At 32.3% G+C, this 19071-nt stretch overlaps 1 protein-coding gene across 2 annotated transcripts in view; it reads left to right on the top strand.

Annotated features, from left to right (window-relative positions):
* Positions 1–710: 710 nt before the first annotated feature.
* The window catches only part of LOC123682801 (pre-rRNA 2'-O-ribose RNA methyltransferase-like), a 42578-nt gene continuing 24217 nt past the window's right edge, over positions 711–19071 (top strand). Inside the window, exons 1-2 of one of the 2 annotated variants that reach the window (XM_045621592.1) lie at positions 711–819; positions 15294–15753. In XM_045621592.1, coding sequence (XP_045477548.1) covers positions 784–819; positions 15294–15753 — 496 coding nt within the window. In that variant the 5' untranslated portion in view covers positions 711–783. Of the gene's footprint in view, positions 820–9178; positions 9335–15293; positions 15754–19071 lie in introns of those variants that run through there. The other variant, XM_045621593.1, reaches the window with a different exon arrangement.

The raw sequence follows: 19071 nt of genomic DNA on the forward strand, positions 1-19071 counted from the left end.
TTAAATTAGTTTGTAATTTAATTACTATCAATAAAATATCGGTTTGACTAAGTTTTCTATTTATCAAACGAAATGTTTTTCAAACCTACATTTTTCTTCTCTAAAAGAGAATTCTGAAGAAGATGAAATTCATATGAAGTATCAAATGCTGCATGTGAATTCCTTTTACCGGAGAAGACTAAAAAACGTTACCATGACGCATTTCTTAGAGCGGAGCCTAAAAAAGAATTCAACCTTGAAATTGAATTTTTTTTAGGCAACATTTTTGGCTCTTTTTCATAAAATAGTTGCCTGCATTGTTGTTTTCGATGTTGACATCATAATAAATTACATATATGGTCTTCAAAAGAGCAAGGAGCGCATGAATGACTAGAGTTCAAAAGCTTCTGACGCCAAGTTGGTGCTTTTATCGAAATTTTTTTGTGAGTTTTATTATGCATCGCATCTTTGTTACAAGTGGAGCATCAGTTTCTATCAAATTTTGAAGCACATAAATCGAAATCTCACTTCACTGAACGTAAAATTTCTGATATTTTACTTTTTATTCGTCGAAATTATCGCTTTTTGAATTAGCGTGTGTTTTTGTTACGATTTAACCCATAAATTTATCACAGGAATTTATCTAGTGATTATTTGTGGCAATTTATTGCGATAAAATATGAGTTTTGTATATTTCCTGATGAAATAAGTGCACAAATTCACGATATATACAATACCAATATGTATCTAAGAGGAGAACGTAAATGAATAAATATTATTAGAATTTGTATCGAGAGTGTTTACATGAAGTTTGTACAAAGAGAACGTGTTTCAATGGAGGTATGTATGTATAATATGAAATATCATTATAAATTTGATTGGGTCTTTACTTGTTGGAAATCCAAATAGTTATTAGATAAACTTCAACAACATCTTATGGAGAACAACAATTCTTCCAGCTCTTTATCAAATTTCATTTCCATCAAATTGCTCGAATATAAAATGTTTTCTGTACTGACATTGAATAAAAGGAATTATATATCGGGCAGAAAGTCACTTAAGGATTTTAGTTAAGTCCTTTATTAAATTTAGCCAAGCTTATTTGCACATTGAAATTATTTAGGTGCATAGAAGATACGAGAGGAGGGTTTTTGGGGTCTTAAACTCCCCATTGGTTAAAAGAAATAAAAAAAAATTTAAAATGGGAATAAAAAAAATTATAAAATTCAAAAATTTTGCTTTTTCAAAGTGCAAGAAGTAAACTCGTTAAAATTTGTTGTAACTGATTAATTTTTTCGATATTACGCCTGAATTCTGTCACGAAACTTGAAATTGTTATTTTATAGCTTCAGGCAAAATCTCTTGGTCGAATCTCTTGTCATAGAAACATATAATTCATATAATAATATCAAACGATAACTTTTGACCCTTCAAATTATGAAAAATAAAAACATCGTGAGAGAATATACAGCGTTCTGTTCGGGAATTAGCACCTAAAAAAAAAAAGTAAATGTATAACACTTATGGTGTCGTGAAACAAATTAATGAATAAATATGTGAATGAATAAAATAGTTTTTTTTTTGATTAATAAAAATGAGCTTTTTCCAAACATGTTTGGTACTCGTGGTCTAGCAGACAGAATATGAAGGAAATTATTTGTTATTTTTATACATTTTTATTAATCTATTAATGTAACAAACTACAGGGTGTTACACTCAAACCAATTGCCGCTAGAGAATAAGTATTTTTGATAAAATTGTTAATTTAACTAATAAAGAATATTACGCGTTACTTTATGAGCACACACAAAACTATTGTATTTTTGTCCACCCTGTACCAATTGGAATCAACATGTGATACATTTTTGGAATCAGCTCAGCTAGAGTAATCGGAAAATTGAGACAAAATGGGGCTGTTCCATTTAAAAAAAATGACGGTGACGTCAATACTCGAAAGTAATTCACCCTGTATATCAGATTATTATTTTAAAATACGGTAAATTTAAATAAAAATTCGACGAGTTTCAGGATTATTTCTTAAAATGGTCTGTTTACCTGAAAATTAATTTGTTCCATAGTTTACGGACACAGTGGATATAGTAAAGAGATGACGTAGTTCTTAAAGATGCGTTTTAGTACCTATTTGTATTTTTATAATTAGTTGAGAGTGCCTATTCAATTCTAATAAAATTATTCAGGCAATTTTTCATTTAACTAAAAGGTGTTTTTTTTTAGAGCTATAGAACCTTTAATTGCAATAAAACAACGATGGATTATTCGATTAACATGAATTTTATTTATCCGCAAGATAATCTTGTGGCATTACATTTTAAATATGATTTCTGGCATATGACCGCCACGGCTGGCTCGGATGTAGTCCAATCTGGACGTCCAATTTTCGATGACTTTTTCCAACATTTGTGGCCGTATATCGGCAATAACACGGCGAATGTTGTCTTCCAAATGGTCAAGGATTTGTGGCTTATCCGCATAGACCAATGACTTTACATAGCCCCACAGAAAGTAGTCTAGCGGTGTTAAATCACAAGATCTTGGAGGCCAATTCACAGGTCCAAAACGTGAAATTAGGCGGTCACCAAACGTGTCTTTCAATAAATCGATTGTGGCACGAGCTGTATGACATGTTGCGCCGTCTTGTTGGAACCACAGCTCCTGGACATCATGGTTGTTCAATTCAGGAATGAAAAAGTTAGTAATCATGGCTCTATACCGATCACCATTGACTGTAACGTTCTGGCCATCATCGTTTTTGAAGAAGTACGGACCAATGATTCCACCAGCCCATACGTTTTCCGCACAGAACCATTATTTTCGAAATAAAATTGCACTCTTTGCAAGCGTTGTTCAGGCGTGAGTCTATTCATGATGAATTGCCAAACCAAACTGAGAATAAATCACTTGGCAGCTGTTAAATCGGTCGCCATCTTGAACAGTAATGCCAACTTAAAGTTATATACCTCGAAAAAAAACAGCCATTACAAAGGGTAGTATTTTCACTAAGCAAAAATGTCAAAAAGTACTTGAGTTTTCTTTTATTAACTGACTTTGCGATCCTACAATTTGGCGCCATGTAAAATATCCGGTATGCCGATCCTGGCAGCGGCCCTGCGATTGATTGTACCTACATGGTATAATTAATGTTTTACTGTTCATTGAAATCGTCCGAAGTAGTTAAAGTACAACTTTATACATCTAATGATAAAAGATTTTCTATTCAATGAATATTACGTTGAAACAAAACAAAGAACACTCAACATCAATTTCAAAATCGTGATATTGATATAGGTACAGGAAAAAACAATATCAATGAATAAGGGTATACATTAAAGGATTAAATTTCATCATATTGATAGAAAAATGCATTGAATCAATGGAATCAAGTTGTTAAACCACTCAAAGTGCAGTAATTTCTCTCAAAATTAAGATATCGCAATTTCTAAAAGAAGGAAATGTCCAGAAATGATGAGGGATCTCAACTATTCACTTTACAGGATGCTCATCCCTGTATATAACGAAAAACTTAATAACAAAAGATGACATTTGAACAGTTATGTTACCGAAGAATCAAGCAAGCTACAATTCAAAAGAATAATTACTAAAATCGGCCAAAGGGTTCAAGAGAAAATGAACTACAAACTTCGCCGAGATTTTGTCAGTTTCGCTAATTTTGTCGGTCAATTTTGAAGATTTATACCAATTCCACTCATCGAATCACTCAGTTTGCCAAACATGTCAGCGGTATCATTTCCAGACTTAATGGAATCATCGTTCAGTTGAGCATGAAACCGAAATATCACGTCAAGAATTATTCATGAAGTTCTACTAACCCTGAAATATAAGAAGTGAATTGATTCTTCAAGCATTCCGCATACAATATTCTGTTATATTAGGCCAAATATGGCTGTTTATTATCATAGCTCTGACTGTTTTTATCATATATATATTCATATGATCCGATTATATTTTCAAAGAGGATTAGTATTGATACAGGTTCTAAAACGAACGTTTTGTTGAAGAATCTGAATATTCTAATAAAGTGATAATGACTTGAAGGTATCACTTTCATTTCGAATATAGGTTATGTGATTTATTCGTAGTTAGTCAAACAATCGAGAAGAATTTCGAAGAGTTTTCACATTCTTAAGATATTTGCATTTGGAAAATGAGTTGACTTTTCCATTTACTGTTTACGTCTTCAAGTATTAGAAAAAAAACTTTCGATTTCCATGTGTGTTGTTATGATATCTACTGAATAATATGCTTTAGGTACTGGAACTCTAAATTAATGAATCTGAATAAATAACTATTCAGAGAATTTTATGTGCATGATATTAATTTCACGAGAATTTGATTGGTCGATCAAACTCGTCGATTGTAAAGGTTTTCCAATGAGTGGTTTTATTTTGAATAGGCTTCTATCGAAGTAGCTGTCACTTTGAAGCTGTCATATTTTGGTATTCAAAAAAGTAAAAATTATGCCATTTCTGATCCTGGAATGATGTATGTTTTGACAACGCGGTCAATCTTTACTTTAACGCCCCCTACCCAATTTTGATAATATTTCGTATAGTGATTCGTTATGATGTTTTCATGCTATATTTCCAATAAGAGCACTGGCAAATAAATAGTTCCCGAGATAATCGATGAAGAAAATTGCTATTTCTAACACTTACTTAATACGGGCCTGATAATTTCTTTTTATGTTTCTACGAATATCTATGTTCATATTTTTCTCCATCAAATTTAGCACATAATACACATTCTAATTTAATAAATTCCAACGGTTTCAACACATTTCCACAAGAGAATCACCTTTAAATTAACAAAAAATCATCCCTCTTAAGATATTTTTTTTTTTATTCGTGAAGCAACTTCTCGACCGGCAATAGTGAAACTGGTGGTGAAATTTGAACTGTTGGGATAAGTTAGTAATGTGTATAGCCAAAACCGAGGCAAAAACCGTGTCAAAAATAACTGAGAATATTTCTGCTCTGGATTGTGGTGTTGACAAAAACCTAGATTTGCCAATTCCTCGTCGATCTTAAGAATTAAGCTTTCCACAAACGACAATTCACTGGAATTGGAAGAAGACAACGTTTATTCTGATGAGGACGGCGCTACTGACCCCATACAAGCAACGAAATAATCGCAATTTTGCAAGAAGAATATCCTGGCCGTGTTATTATGTATTTTTCGAAGAGGTAATCGCAATTGGCCACCGAGATTTCGTGATTGAACACTTTTAGACATTTTTTTGCGGCCACGTGAAGGGAGATCCATGCCAATGCTCCACAACCGATTCAAGACATTAAAGATGGAGTTATCGAGGAAAAACAGCCACGAATGTGCGAATTGGTCATAGAAATTTTCATGAAAAAAATATGGAGCTTTGGTTGATATTTTTTTTATCGTTGATGGCATCCCTTCCTCTTTGAAATGAAATAAACATCCATTGATTGCTCATGGAAGATAGTTTTCTTCAATATCAAAATATCTAGTCAAACTAAAGGGTTTTTTTAGTTTGAAATAATCGGTGTAGGTATCCAAAAAACTCCATCAATTGTTGTGGAACTATACTTCCTGATCCTTCGCTCCTAAAAAGTCAGTACTTCAAATATACGTTTTCGGTCATGTAACACAATTATCTCCCAAGAAGTTTTGATTCAAACATTCGCAAAGCACACTAGATATTCGAAAAAGTTTGATTTCTTATGGAACATTCAACGTCTCAACACGAATATCCATACCAAATTTCATCAAAATATAATACTATAAGCAAGGTTGCTGAAATAGCTGAAATTTCCAAGGAATCATTAACTATCCGATCCAAATATACGCACCCATTTATCATTAATATCCAACAAGTAGAACGTGATATATGGAAATACCGGGAATTTCACGTTTGCGCTTGTACAATGAACTCGCTTTATTTGAAACAGCTGCATTATTTTGGGACTATCTACTGCAATAAGTTCAATACCCATACCAAATTTCATTAAAATCGAACGAAAATTGTAGAAGTTATGACTGTTATGAGGATGTGATGACACACAGAACGACATATACAGACGGGCACGAAACCAAAGTTGTTGAGAGTGATCTGAAATGTATTTTGTATGTGGACAATTTGAAATTAGAGTGATCACAATGTCATCACAATCAAACTGAATAAATAGATTATTTGATTATGATAATCACTACAATAATGGTAGGTATATTGAGTATCAAGAACGGCAACCATATTTTACCGATCGAAGACAATTGTTTGGATGAAGAACGAAGCGATTACTTCAGTTATTGTCTGAGAGTGATACCTTTAAGTTGGGACTCTTATAGTGTTTTTTGCACGCTATAAACAGTAGTCTCCGCGCTCCTCTTTCAAACAATTTTAGATTGTGAATTTTCATTGCATCTCGAGTTACGGTTTGAATTCGAATGGTTTTTTTTTTTTTGTAGACCTTTGTGCCCTTAATGAAAAAAGCTGAATAGAAGACTCTGGTTAACGCTGGTTCCCAAGTTATAGGGATGCTTAGCGGTTTTGCACATTCAATGTTTTATTTCCATTATTCGTTTATCTTCTCTTTTATTTTCATTCCAGAATTCCATTCAAGAATGCTATTATAATATTATTTTGCCTTTAATATTCCAATGGAAATTGAGAAATAGTAAACGAATGATAAAAATAAAACATTGTATGAGGAAAACAGCTAAGCAGATACGTTTCCTGCCCAATCATGTAACTCATAAGTGAAGACTATAAATACTCTTAAAATTTAACAATCTTAATGATCAATGAAGAATACATCTTTCAGCTGCAAAGTAGTGAAAAAATGATAATATTACATTTGTAGCTTTTATCTCTATATCTAATTTGAACCCCTACGTCTAGGGGACGAGAGTTTTCTGATCACCTATTCTCATTAAGGACATGAAGGTCTAAAAAAAAAACAATTTTAATATTGGAAGTTAACCGGTAACCATTTTCCGTACATTCTGGTGCTTGGTGCTTTGAACTAGAGTTTAGAGGAATAGAACTTGCGCATTCGCCATTTTGTTGTCCTTACATGTGTTGAATTATAACCAAATGAATAAGATTAAAAAATTTATTGAGGGTTATCATTACAAGTTTATCTTTTCTAAGATCACGATATAATTCGTCTCAAAAGGTTTTGACTGAAATAATGATGCACAAATCAATTGCATTAATTAAAAAACCCAATCTATGAATAGAAAGGCACTGTAAAATTCACACTACAATTCATAATGTTGTTCACAATCTGAAGATTCATAAAGGGAATTAATAAGGAATCAGTCATGGGATCCTATTAATGTATTATCGATTGATACGTTAACGATCGGTACCTCTCCCTTCCCCTGACCATAGTTACTATGACGATAATTATGGTGAGGGGAAAAGATCTTTTCCTACAACTGCTATGAAAAGTAGCGTATTCTGCATAGTTTACTGAATTGCAAAACTATGTATTGCGCATACTGTGGGAAATATTATTCCCCACGGCACTTTGCCCACACCTCCCTTGGTAGACCAATGAAATTGGGTTTTTGAGTCGTTTCTATGGAAACAAAATAAATTAACACATACTGTCAACGAAGGTCATTTTGATTTCAATCAAGTCCATTACTTGAATTATTGAAATTTTTGCAGTTGTAGGAAAAGTATAGTGTGCAACATGTGGAGAAAGTCCTTTTCTCGCTCGTGTGTTTGCGGCACTCGCCTTTCAGGCTCGTGCCACAAACTTCCACACTCGCGAGAAAAGTTGGACTTTCCCCACTTGTTGCACAATATACTATTAACGTATCAATCGATAATAAATAAGTAGGATTCAGACTCTATTTCGAAGAAGTCACTGAAAACTACGCATTAAAATCATAAATCACATTATTGTAACTATAATTATAATATATTATAATATAAAATTTTGTATTTACATTACAGAATAACTGCTTTTCTATTATCGATGCAAATTGGATATTCATGTGAAATTTTGTTTGTTTTTCAAATTTTCAATTTTATGCTCCATGCAAAATTTCAAAACGATCACATCATCAGAACCATAGAATATCCAAGATAAATAATGGACAAGAAATACCCAATATTTTCGTGATTACAAAGTTGATCGGGTTGAGATTTTGCATGTGTCTATGGAATAACTATGCCCAAGATTCGGGCAAAATTTCATGTTGATAGTGTTATCATAACCATAGAAAATTCGATCGTCCTTGGAGACCTCGTACTTATACGTTCTGTGGCCTACTCAAAAGCGCAACTGACGCATGAATGAAGGAGTACTCAAAAACTACTGACTTCACGCCAGTGCCTTCATTTTGCCAAAAAGTATCCGCTAATAGGAAAAATCGTTTTTAGCAGGACGGTACCAATGTCCAAAATCTCCTCGAAACATTGATGGTCTTGAATGTGTTTTTCCACCTCGTGCTTTTAATATGATATGTTTGAAAATTCCTTTTCTGACCTGTTCATAACTACTGAAAGATTGTTAATCGAAATTGGAAGCTGCATCAACAAAATACCGACAAAACTTTGCATTCCTTCCACTCGGATATGGGTAAAAAAGTTTCGTGGAGGCCGGTACCCCACTAGATGAACCGAAACCCGGGCTTCCAAGGTTATTGAGAACGGGAAAATCAGCCTGTTCGTGATGATCCTGACCTCTCCGTTCAGAAGCGTGCGAGTGCTTTGAAATTGCAAGATCATCGCTACACCTCATTTTCACAAAGATTTCAAGCTAAAATATTCAATTGCAATTCGGAGGTCAGAATTCATAAAACAATCCATTGAGAGCTCACAAACGTTTACCAACATAATTTTGATGAAGCTGATTGAAAATTTTGAAAAAAGATTCGGCTACTGTAGAGTCGAGATCATTTTCAGAATATCAATGAAGACATTCTTTAAAAAATAAATAAAAACTTTCAGTTTCAATTCAAATTTTGTGTCTTTCGATTATGTACTTTTGAAAACTCGCTTTGAAAGAACCTGTATATTTTTTTTTTTTTCATTTCAACGCTTCAACAACCAGTTGGTCAAGCTTTGAACTCTTATTATACCCTGTTCATTAACGAAAAGATACAAAATGTTAATGAACCATGGCGCAAAGATATGCTCAACACAAACTCTTGTAGCACCTCTATCCTTCCATTTCTACATTCGACGTCACGTCGAGTATAAGAGGTAAAGGATGAGGGAAATGCAGTTGTTAGTCTTCAAACTGGCATTCGGTCAGCACAGGTCATAGCTCTTAGTCGGTGCCTCAAGTGTTACAGTGATCATCTTTGACCTACTGGAAGATATACGGTAAGTCCAAGTTCCGGTGTCGATTCAACCGACTTCTGTGGTTCTAGTGAAATTGAGACGTGCTCTATAGTGGCTCTAGTCGGATTTGCCCTCCATTTTAGTGATGTGATTTTTGAGGATAAAAGTATGCAGTGGTTTCGTTGAAGTGGGTTGAGGGTGTATCTACACTATCTTTCTCACTAGGTTCTTCAGTGCAGGTTCATTTTGATCCTATGCGGAAGTCGCTTAATCGATTCTTTCAATTTTTGGAAGAAATCTTCGTGTTGAAGTTCAGAATATTTTTTTTTTAAATTAATAGTTTTTCATCATTTGAATAATGAAATTCAAAATTTCAGGATTTTTACATTCTGATGGAAAAAAAACATGTAATCGGAGTTTTTAACAAAAAATTGTACGTTCTCGTGTATTTCAATTTGAAAATTCAGAATAAGAAAGTGATGAATGACAATTGGCTCAAAGTAGTGGTTTACAAAAATTGGTAATTCAATGATAACGAAAACATTATGAAAGTCTTCATCGAAATAATTGAGAAACCTTTCCAATTTTAAAAGTGATATGAAACAAAAACTATGGATTTTTTGTGAAAAAAAATCAGTGAATTTATTTCAAACTGCCGTACGAAGCTTTTTCCAAAAATTGAAAGAAACGATCAAAAGATCTCAAAATGAATCTGTACTGAAGAACAGAGAAAAATAATGTTGGAAAAGAATGTGGAATTTGTTTTTATTTGAAACTTATTTCTTTTCGGTTCAATGATGAAATTTTGGAATCATTCAAGAAAAAATGATTTTCAGTCTGGAAATTTTTTGGTTTTCTGTAACTTGAAGATTTGCTGTTTTTTTTTCAAGTTCAGCTGCTTTTTCTCCATAAGTCTTAAATTCTTGAAGAAGAATCTAGTGATCTCTCTGAAAATTCAAATATAATTGATATCGAGATTATTTTCTCTGAATAATAGCTCGTGATACATGGAGCAGTTCGTGATCAACTTTTTGAAAACTATTATAGTGATCACTAGATTAGTAGATAACATTGTTAGCGTAGGTCTATGAATCTTGAAAAACCTAACCGTATTATAATTTCAATTAATGTGTTAACACAAAATATGAAAATCAAAATTCAATCGAAAATTGGGTCAATTCGTAAGAATCAAATCAAAGTCAATATTGATTATTTTGGTTCAAGCTAGTCAATAGTTGATGTTTAAAGCTTTTTAAAAAAGGTTAACTCTTCCCAAAGCAATCCGGATACGACTGAAGTAATAAGAACAATAATTTCTACTACTTCCGCTATGACTTTTTTTCAACTCACCAATGAATATTTTTTGTAATCACTAATCATTATTTTTGAGATTTTTTTTCTAATTTTTTTGAGTTGCGGATTTATATCTTCTCAACTTCATCTACATCATCAAATATGATATTCGAAAGATTTAAAGCTCTGATTAGAAGTGAGTTTGGTCATTTCCTTTTCAGGGATATGACGCAACTGAGATATGAGTATTTAGCCAAGTGTCTCAGAAAGAGTTGAATATAGACGATAAAATATTTTGAATGAAATTAAATTAAAAGGAGGGAGAAGTAGAACTGTCGAAGTCGTTCTAGACAAAAGGAAGGATATTTTAAGGAAACTTGATTCTGTGACCTTTTGATGTTAGTGTTTTAGGGTTAGTCTTCAACGAAACTTTCATATTTTTTTTATTATATGTTCAGTATATAACCAAATTCAGACTGAAAAACACGGTACATTTTACATTATAATTAATTATTTCCTCTTTCAATATCTCACTTGTGAAGAAAAAAAATTGAAGTTATAGATTAAAAAATTTTTAATGAATTGCCGCCGGTGGGGTTCGAACTCTATGTCTCTAATTCCGAAATCTGAAACATTCTGTAAGGTGAAAGACGCACGGACTGATTTTTTTCATTCGATTCCTAAAGATAAACTGAAAATTTCAGAGTAGGGGAGGTTGAGAATTTTTTTCCCAGAACGATTCCAATGGTTTATTATTGAAAAGAATAAATCAAAATCAATGATAATGACAGTTTAATAATGACAATAAAAACCAGAATTCTTCATCGATCAAATCAGTATAATAAATTTTACACTGTAGGATTTCGCAGTGAATATATTCTATTTAGTTTTATCCTGAAGTTATATATTTCAAATTTCATGATCCTCTATTGTGGATGTAAATCTTCGGGTAATTGCATCTTATTTAATTTTTTTTTTTATGAATAACCTCCAATCGGCAATTTCTATTTGCAAAGCATTCATTTTTGCAAATATCATTACGAAAAGGAATCGAGAAATTATTCAATAATTATATATCTATATATCCTGAGTTCCCAAGTGTTAAAATATATTTTTAACAATACGAAAATATGAGCTACATTATTCAATACCATAAATAACAAGTAAGCGCAAAATTATATCGATTAAAATAAGTAATTCAATCATCACAGCTATTATATTCAATTCATCTGTGAAACAAACCATGAGAAATGAGGATTTAACTGAATCACTGTTTCAGTTATTTTCACAGTTCTAGTTGAATACGGTTATGTTATGAAATGTTCGCTAATTTCATATTTTGATATCAAACACACTATATAATCTCGAGAAGATTTGAAGACGCTGAACCGAATAATTGAGAACTCGATAGGAACCTATGAAATTGTTTTATGTGGAAAAATTAGCAAACCACCAAATGAAAATATGTTATTTTGATGCTTGTTCAAATTCGTATTCGTATAATTTTTTCACAAAATTTCGGGTGTGGATTTTTGCTTCAAAATGCTTAAATCAATCTTCTGACCTCAAATTTGAAGTCATAGCTTCTGGTCTTTAACATGTCATGAAAAAAGATTCTCGTGATACAAAAAATATAATCTAAGGGAACTATTTTCTGGAGGATACGGAAAAGTATATCACAACGATAATGTATAATGTTGGACTTTTTCCCTTTCGATATAAGCCATTTTATAACCGCATGAAATCATGGAAGAAGTGTATTCTGCATTTTTAATTTTAATATTTTCCTTGAAGTCGTCATTTTCAAATTAATTATTTCCGCTTTTGTTGCAATCATGACATTTTTTCGATCCTCCTTCCAAATAACCGAAAAAATGAAAAACATTAGTCCGTTTTCTGAAATATATTCAGTGGTTCATGAAATCATTGGATCAGAAAAATTTATTATTTTTTTCTAGCTGAATTTTTGAATAACTATCGATGGACTTCACATAAGTATAGGTAGACAAAAATTGGGTGAAATCTGATTAATGAATAGATCCTGAAATATCGAAAATTCACACAAAACAATATTTTATTTTTGAATTATAAAAGTTGCATCAATCAATCAATCAACCATTAGAATCGAAGGTTATCATTCATTGATTAAAATCAACATCAACCAAAAGAATTGAACTCTCTAAACTTGTTATTTCAATTGTGAATTTTGATGTGAATACATATTTCACAGAAGAGTAAGAAGGAATGACTGCCTGTTGAGATTGTAGAATCTGATCTTTAATTCGTAAATCTAAAATGCAAGTTTATGAAATGAATATACACAAGTTTTAAGTTTGTAAATTAAGTGGGTTTTTTCAACTGTAAAACACTGATCAGGAAAAATTATATTTGAAAATATAGAAATTTCAAGACGTATGTCTGTCTTAATATTAATTTAGTTATTCAATTTATTAACCGTTTATTTAATTCGTACAGTTTTTGATGATTTATTCTTCTTTTGATTAGTTTTGGTATTTTGCCGATTTGGAACAGTGTTCCTAGACAAAAAAGTATATATCAAATAGTTCTCATTGATGTCATAATTTTGAAATATAATTTTTTCGCCACTGATTTCTGAATTTCAGTTAGATCAGATGTTTTTTCCAATTATTGAAGACACAAAATTTAATATCTGCTACAAAAGAATTATTCTTTGTAACGAAGACCTAAAAATAATTTTTTTGCATTACTGAAATTCAGGAAACTAAAAATAGGTGATAATTCCACTAAATTATCAGACTAGAACAGGATGCGAATATCATGGCTAACAAATCAACATTGTAATTCATGAATCAAGAAAGCGCGAAGCTATATTATAATTATTTATGTTAATCAATCTATTAATCACCGGATCATCCTTTATGGTAACTAACATCGATACCTACTTCTGAATAACGGAGGACAATACTGTTTTCTTCGATCGTCTTTGTCCGAAATCGAGTTCAGATTCCCATGTTACGATTTCCGTCACTCAACCTGTGATTCCATGTGAATATGACTAGGCTACAGTTACAATTAATTACGGATCTTAACTATCAGTTAAAAATATATCTTCTGAAATTTCACATCGTAACATCTTTATTACTAGTCCGAGCGGAACAGAAGCTTTGACCTGAGCATTCGCATTCTAAGCGCTTATCATGCACTGCATTAGTCGGGCTATTTCCGATAGACTCTTTTGGATGAAAAAAGATGATTTTGTCAGTTCTGAATCGGATGTCATGAAATATCATAAAGTAAGAAATAAATTATGTACCGTCTTCTTTTGTGACATTTTGCCCATTGTTTTTAAATTCAATATCTTTAGTCTCTCAGTTATTTTCGAATTTTGGGACGCGAGTGGTCTCAAAGAATTCGTCAACTGATTCATTGAGAATTTGAGGTCTGTCCATCTAGTCGCAGTAAACATGGTTATTCTCTTTCTGAGAACGGACTGATTTGTTAAAAATTTTCCGATCATTTGTAGTGAAATACTAAAATATAAAAAGATGCAACAAGAATTGGTGTGCCAAGTTCATAGCAAAAAACGCAGCATTTATTTTGTTTTTAAATTGAAAATTTCTATAAAAATAGATACCTAGATATGAAATACCTAATGCTGTTTGTCAATATAGAATCAGCCAATCATGTTCATTAAGATTAGAATATGATGCATATTGAATACATATCTACTACGAAATTCTGAAAACGAATGTAATAACTTGATTAGCTTAGGAGAATTTCAAGAAAATATTTAGTTTCACATCTTTACAAAATTCAATTGCTTCAAGAACTGATTCCATTTGACAACCATAAACGTCGTTTATTTTCTGTTGTTACTCTTGAAAAATTTCGATTTGTTGACAAATTTTATCGAAAAATTGTATTCAGTGTTGAACCTTATTTTTGGTTAAATGGTTATGTAAACAAATAGAACTAGAGAATTTGAAAAAAATTGATTAAATACAGTCAAACTGATGATATAATGACCTTATCTCATGAATATACTCGTTTCATATCAATTCCCCTACTAATAATGCTCACCTCTTGATAAGATCTCCTAATAATTATCCAAATTGTTCATAATGAGGTTATTTGAAATTTTTAAGGTTATTGATAATACTCCTGAGAAAAAGAATGGCGTCCATGAGAATATTCATTTTTTTGAATAATGCCATCCTAAATTTTCCATTCATTTCTTGATAATAAGTGGTTTGATTAGCATTTGGGTATGAAAGACCATGTTTAACACATTTTATCATTCAACATAACGCATTTATCATGAACATATGTAGATGAAGTAGAGGAAGATGAAGTTAGGTTAGATGAGGTTAGAATAGAAGCTCAGCCGTTGAACCTTCGAGCTTTGTTAGGTTGATACAGTCCAGAAATTTTATCGAAAACTACCTAATACTCAGGTTCAATGGATTTTAAAGGTAAACTTTTATAAATCGACGATGCAACATAAAATAATGAAATTTAATACCTGTTATGTGATATGCACTTCTATTTACCACAACCTTTGTTGGTACCTAGTTTCCGAAATGATTTGATGAGTTATGAAATGCTGAAAGGGATAAGTTGCCCATAACACCTTAAACCAGTGGATCATCTTGTTCAGACCGTATTAGATATTATTTAATTGTAGATATTAATGATAATCATAATAATAAAACCATCATCTTTTCAGACCAAAAACATGAAGCTACATTACCTTGGGGTGGTACTCCTCATAGTTATACTAGACTCACACATCAACGCCCTTCCCCTATCTCAGGATGCCCCTCCAGCCTCAGAAATAGCCAAAATCCAAGAAACCAAGACTGAAACCTCAGAAGAACCACAGATCGTACCTCAGAAAGAAACAGATAAGAAAGAACCTGCATTGCCTGAAGAAACGAAGAAAGTGGCAGAGAAGGTCGAAATAAAAAGTGTAGAAGAGCATAAAAAAGAAGGTAAAGTTACTGGCAGACAATCTTCTAGTGATGACGACGATGACGATGACGACGATGATGATGGAGATTTAGATTTGGGAATAGATGATGATGACGATGACGATGATGACGACGATAGTGTGGCAGAAGATGACGACGATGATGATGATGATGAAGGAGATTATTTCGACAGATTATTTGATGATATTTTGGGAGGTGAGTTCCTTTTTCTCAGTTTTTTTTTCTTCAAAACTCAGGAGTATAATTTATAATATAGATAGCGTTACACTTATAGACGTTTATTCTACTGAAGCTTTCATTAATACATAATTACTAAGGAAATTATCTATTATACAAGGTGTTAGTGAATAAGTGCGAAAACCTTCAGGAGTCGATTCTGCATGAAGTAATAATGACACTGTGCTATATAACTTTTGTCCGCAAATGTTTTGTTTTCCGAGAAACGGGGTGTCTCAAAAATGATACGATACTGAGATATTTCAAACATAAAATTATTTTTGAATTCTTTATTCAATTCATGACGAAAAAAATCTTTCCTGTCTTTTTTTTGTATAAGGCACCGTTTTCCTGCAAATAAATAAAACAGTAGCCTACTAGCGTCGCTACTAAAAGGTGTTTTTTTTAGAGCTATAGAACTTTAAATTGAAATAAAACATCGATGGATTATTCGATTGACATGAATTTTATTTATCCGCAAGATAATCTTGTGCCATTACATTTTAAATATGATTTCTGGCATATGACCGCCACGGCTGGCTCGGATGTAGTCCAATCTAGACGTCCAATTCTCGGTGACTTTTTCCAACATTTGTGGCCGTATATCGGCAATAACACGGCGAATGTTGTCTTCCAAATGGTCAAGGGTTTGTGGCTTATCCGCATATCCAATGGCTTTACATAGCCCCACAGAAAATAGTCTAGCGGTGTTAAATCACAAGATCTTGGAGGCCAATTCACAGGTCCAAAACGTGAAATTAGGCGGTCACCAAACGTGTCTTTCAATAAATCGATTGTGGCACTAGCTGTGTGACATGTTGCGCCGTCTTGTTGGAACCACAGCTCCTGGACATCATGGTTGTTCAATTCAGGAATGAAAAAGTTAGTTATCATCATCATATTATGTCATTATTTTTTCATGCAGAATCATCTCCTTAAATTTGTCGCATTTATTCACTAACACCCTGTATACCTGCTTATCAATATCCTCTATGTAGAAAGATTCGTTTTTGCTTTCGAAATAGGCTTCAAACTCACCAATCACTTCTTCATTAGAGCCAAATTTCTTTCACTGGAATATTCTTTTGAGGTCTTCAAAAATCCAATAATCTCTGGGGGACCAGATCAAGCAGTCGAAATCGAAATTCGTTCAATTTGGTTGTCTTGAGGAAACAGTTTTTTTCTTTTTCATTTGATGACGTTTTCGTTAATTTCTGCACTCAATCGATTCAATAAGTCACTATTGGCAGTTTTACTATTCCCCAAAAAAAGGGTTCCACAAAAGCAAAATTTGGTGAAATCTGCGATTGCCAAGTCGGAAAATAATACCACAGTTTTTCATGTTAAATGATAAGACTACCTACAGGAATAGAAATTATCAATATGAAACAAATATCTTCAAAATTATGATGCAATTTCAATAAGGAGGGAATCTATCCGGGTTCTACCGTAAATTTATTACAATCGTGCGAAAACAATGTTTTAAATTCAATGACTCTGTAATTTTTAGATTCCAAACATTTCAGCACATGAATTAAAACTTTCGGAGAAAATAAAACTGCTTCATCGCCCGATTCAAAAGATTTATTACTGAAAATTTTACATAAGTCTTAAAAATAGTTTTTGAAATTTGCGTGTAGTTTATGACAGTTGCATGCTTATTGATACTCGTATTATTGGAAATGTTTCTTTTTTCGGATATAATTGATATCAACCATTCAAGAAAACATTTTTAAAAGCATAATTATCATATGTAATAACACTAATAACAATATCAAATTAATTTAAGGCAGTCAGACAATTTTTCAATTCTGTATTAATATACAGACGTGAAACCATTATTTAACTAATAACAATGCTTCGTTTTAGGCTAATGACCATAGCAGTCGATGCCTTCATTCAAAGTAAAAAAAAAAAAAAAATCAATGCTTCGTTCAAATTTTCTTGTCTAACCAATCGTTGAAGTCGCCAAAATATTTATAAATTAGCTCGATTAATTTAGTGAGTTACAGTTGAAAACTGATCGATTTTCATAGAAAAGCGTTATCACATTGAAACTAATAACTGAAGTTATTGAGGTCTTTCTTATAGAAAATGCAGGCTCATTTTTTCAATCCATCAACTCTTGATATACTTCCACTGTTAGACTATTAGATGGATTCAAACCCATAACTTTTGAGTCGAAATCAGAAGCCTACCGTCCTGTAGAGCATTATTTTTTTGGCATTTTAAATCATTGAATACCTCAACTTGTTCTGAATCAAAGGAAATGCCAAGAAAACGCTAGCTTCAAATAACAAATAGTACGTAAAAATGAAACGTAACAATTATCAATTTACAAATAGCACAAATGTTGCCGTTAATGCAGATTACAGACTAAATAGGAGTTCCTAAAAAGAAGTGAATTTCATGTCATTCCAATGAAGTCAAACATCATATTTTGTAAATGGATAAGGTCAAGAAGATAGCATCATTAGATTTAATTTTGATATAATAATGTACTGCAATGAATATTCATTTTAAAATGAAATGTTTCATCATCAAGCGAGCCAATCAGTTATCTCCGTACAATGAGAAAATTGCTTTCAAGTTAAAAGTTACATTAATAGCTTCTATTTGCTATGTGTTAATTGATTTGGCTGCATGAACACTGTTATAAAAGCATACGATACATTCAACTTGTTAATTGTTACTTGATTTTTTGTTACTGGATAATGCGTTAATGCACTTTTTCTCGACTCTTTCTCACCTCAAACAATTTAATCCAGTAACTTATATTTAGGCATATTATGAGGCATTTCTACGGTAATTTACCATTATAAAACACTGAGTGAATGAGTTAAGATCTCAAACTTATCTTGAATTCAATTCTTTTCGTGACTTGGAAATAGGGAATTTTTTAGCGCTCATCCAATCATGAACAGTTGCAAGTCCAGAGAACTGAATATCGGTGACATGCTATGCAAAAAACCTAGGGCCTGGTGACATACCACTTTTCCGTCTCTTTAGTGTCAAGCTTGAAGAGTTGCGTGTCAAAATTTGGAAAAAATGGAACGACCAAGGTCTTAAATTAAGTATTGTATTTTAATGAAATGCATTTAAAATATTGAAGGTTAGGTTCAGCTTTAGGTACATGTTGTGGTTTGAAAAATTGATAAAAACCAGTTTCGTGTATTTATAAAACACTGTTTTTCTGAGGGAAAAAATACTGAGCAAGCAAAGCAATGCGGCTTGATAAATGCTATTCAGACTCTAAATCATCTACAACAATGGTCAAAAGGTGGTATTATAACTTTA

Source organism: Harmonia axyridis, chromosome 6 (assembly GCF_914767665.1).
Source record: "Harmonia axyridis chromosome 6, icHarAxyr1.1, whole genome shotgun sequence".
NCBI lineage: Eukaryota > Metazoa > Arthropoda > Insecta > Coleoptera > Coccinellidae > Harmonia > Harmonia axyridis.